Source organism: Limulus polyphemus, unplaced genomic scaffold (assembly GCF_000517525.1).
Source record: "Limulus polyphemus unplaced genomic scaffold, Limulus_polyphemus-2.1.2 Scaffold10381, whole genome shotgun sequence".
Taxonomy (NCBI): Eukaryota; Metazoa; Arthropoda; class Merostomata; order Xiphosura; family Limulidae; genus Limulus; species Limulus polyphemus.
In genome coordinates, this window is record NW_013675991.1 from 1 (window position 1) to 3643 (window position 3643).

Sequence of the window (3643 nt, forward strand, 5' to 3'; positions counted from 1 at the left end):
CCTATGTTGTACCAAGGGGTTACTCAGAGTTTCGATTGGCATTCAAGTATAAGTTTATCTGTTCTGGCCTTTGGTGTTTTTTTATCTTTACTCAGAGTTTCGATTGGCATTCAAGTATAAGTTTATCTGTTCTGGCCTTTGGTGTTTTTCTATCATTACCCAGAGTTTCGATTGACATTCAAGTATAAGTTTATCTGTTCTGGCTTACAGTGTTTTTAATCTTTACTCAGAGTTTCGATTGACATTCAAGTATAAGTTTATCTGTTCTGGCTTACAGTGTCTTTTATCTTTACTCAGAGTTTCGATTGACATTCAAGTATAAGTTTATCTGTTCTGGCTTACAGTGTCTTTTATCTTTACTCAGAGTTTCGATTGACATTAAAGTATAAGATTATCTGTTGTGGCCTACAGTGTCTTTTATCTTTACTCAGAGTTTCGATTGACATTCAAGTATAAGTTTATCTGTTCTGGCTTACAGTGTCTTTTATCTTTACTCAGAGTTTCGATTGACATTAAAGTATAAGATTATCTGTTGTGGCCTACAGTGTCTTTTATCTTTACTCAGAGTTTCGATTGACATTAAAGTATAAGATTATCTGTTGTGGCCTACAGTGTCTTTTATCTTTACTCAGAGTTTCGATTGACATTAAAGTATAAGATTATCTGTTCTGGCCTACAGTGTCTTTTATCTTTACTCAGAGTTTTGATTGATATTTTGAGCAACATTCGTTCTATAACAGTTTATGATTTTATTCAAAAACAAACAATCGTATCCAAATATCTGACTGGCCAATTAACCTGTCATTCCGTTAGAATGATTGACAGTTTGTAGAAAGTAGTATCTATTATAACTAGCACTTGGAATATGTTATGGACGATGAGTTGGGTCATGTAACCCTATCGGTTGTTTATGTTATCAAGGAGAACAAACGTTTTTTATAAAACGGATAATGAAACCTTCATCACGTTTGCTTTTAATCAGATTCAAACTATATCGTACTAAAAACAAAATAATTACACGTACTTTTCCAACATCGTGTGTTTAATACTAACGTGAATAACAGGACATGTGAGAAGGAAATATTATGACTAGCTTATCTTTATATTTCCGTTTTGTTTTTTACTTTATACCTCTTCGCTAAGCACGTGCATCATGAAACAGGAAGTTTAGTAATAATTACATACGTAGTTCTGGTAAACGCTTTAGATGAGGTTCGTAGATTTACAAGTTTGAATGAAACAACAGACTGTTCTTCAGAAGATCACATTTCTGTCCAACAATGTTTCTCGTCTGGTTTATCGTTCTTCCGTTTGTTTGTTTATCTAGTGTCAAGGTGAAAGTTTCTGAAAACCAGTGCCCTCAGCTGAAGAACTGTACTTGTCGGTACCAAGGTCAGCTTTTAAATGTTAACTGTTTTAACATATCCGACCCGTCACAGTTGACTAGTGTGCTGCACGAAGACCTGAAAAACCAAACTTTAAACCATGTTTATATCAGTAAGTCTAATATATCCCACATTCCCTCATCTCTTTTTGCCAACCTGACAATCCAGAAGATTCTCCTCCGACACGTGGATGTGAAGACCATTGATCCAGACGCTTTTGAAACCGTTCAAGGACTTTGGGAACTCAAATTAAACTATGGTAAAATAGAATCCATACCCAGAGCTATTTCTAACGTAGGAATGAGACTTAGACGTCTGTGGATGGAACATGGAGAAATCAAGGAGATCAAATTTGAGTTTCAAAACTTCACGATCTTGGAACTCTTAGATTTAAAAGCAAACAAAATTGTATCTATTCACAAAGATGCGTTTGTTTCCCTTACGAATCTACGTAGTCTCGATCTTTCCCGAAACGCAATCAAAGTTCTAGAACCAGGAACTTTTCGAGAAATGCATCAACTAAAAGAGTTGTCTCTAGTAAACAGTTCTTTGATGTATGCTGACGGATTGTTGGATAACATGGTCAACATTGAAGTAAGTTGAAAGTAATTATTATATAGATTAACTGTATATAAAATCAGAAACCTTCAATATATCTTCAACCTTGTTTGTGGGAATTAAATATACAGTAATATTTAAATCGGAGACTTAACGCTTTAGGAAGTTGTTATTAGAGTTAAGCCTTTTAACCTAAAGTTTAACACTAACACATCATTTACTACTACGTATACACCAATATTTAACGTAAAGTTTCAGACTAATATATATATATATCATTTACTATTAGGAACGCACTTTGAATTTAAATTTAACTATAATGGCCAGCGTTTAACCTAAAGTCTCATAGTAACACACACCCATTACTGTTAGGTATAGATACACCAACGACTAACCTAAAATCTGACACTAATACTGACATTTTAATACTAGGTATATACACACCAACCGATCTCGCTGATACACAACCTTTACGTATATAAACCAACGTTTAATCTAAAGTTTCACACTAATGCACACCAGTTGTAGTCCAGACCTCAGTGTCGGAGATCTGAGACCTTGTAATAAATTACAGAATGAAAAATACAGCAAAGATAATAAAAACCACATGCATTAAACAAACAGTATTTGTTTTTAACGTCTCCTCCTATGGGAAAAAACAAACAACCAATGAATGAATAAAAAAATGTCTACAAATAAAACTAAACTCAGTATTGGTGTCAGAAAATTATTCATGAACTTTAAAGCCAAATAGGATCACAGAAACTCTAATGGACACGTTGAATATCCCTGATGTTTGACGTGCACCACATGAAGTTCACACAAACTTATAGTAAGCCTACGATGTATAATAGCGATTAGGTTTGAATAGAGCGTGTTATAACTGCGGAATAGTGTACAGGCAATATGGTGGTTGGTGACGTAAACAAAAATAATGGAAGTGCTATAAACATCATTGTAAAGGTGTAATACCAGGGGAGTTTTACCAGTAAAACATCATTACAAGGGTGTAATACCAGGGGAGTTTACCAGTAAAACATCATTGTAAATTACTCAGTGAGTTAGTTAACTACAGATAGTTAACATGCATTGTTGCTGGTTATTACTCAGTAAATTAGTTAACTAAAGATAGTTAACATGTATTGTTGCTGGTTATTACTCAGTGTTGTTTGTAATTTTGTAGTTGTGTAAATATTATTTTGGAATATAGATTTTTTTCTTCTTTCTGGTTCTTTTTCCTAATTCCTTTATTTATAGAAATATTAATGCTGATATTTATGGTATATTGTTCTTTGATGCTGGTAGAAATTGTTGTGATAATTCACCAGAAACTATCAACCTGGTGAATGATAATTATATCTAAACCTACTTACAATCTGACCAATATAGTTGATTAATAACAACAACTCTCAGGCGTAAGGATAATCGCCAACTGTTTGACATTTCTTTTAACTACTCCAAAGTATGTCGATCTCAAGTACAAGTTTATCTGTTCTGGCCTTTGGTGTCTTTTATCTTTACTCAGAGTTTCGATTGACATTCAAGTATAAGTTTATCTGTTCTGGCCTTTGGTGTCTTTTATCTAGTTAACTAAAGATAGTTAACATGTATTGTTGCTGGTTATAAAGATAGTTAACATGTATTGTTGCTGGTTATTACTCAGTAAGTTGTTAACTATCTTTAGTTAACTAACTTACTGA

General features: G+C 33.4%; 1 protein-coding gene across 1 annotated transcript in view; it reads left to right on the forward strand.

Moving 5' to 3' along the window:
• The first annotated feature begins 1099 nt into the window (after positions 1-1099).
• The window catches only part of LOC106476362 (protein toll-like), a 15941-nt gene continuing 13397 nt past the window's right edge, over positions 1100-3643 (forward strand). Inside the window, exon 1 of the mRNA XM_013937020.2 lies at positions 1100-1979. Coding sequence (XP_013792474.2) covers positions 1281-1979 — 699 coding nt within the window. The 5' untranslated portion in view covers positions 1100-1280. The remainder of the gene's footprint in view (positions 1980-3643) is intronic.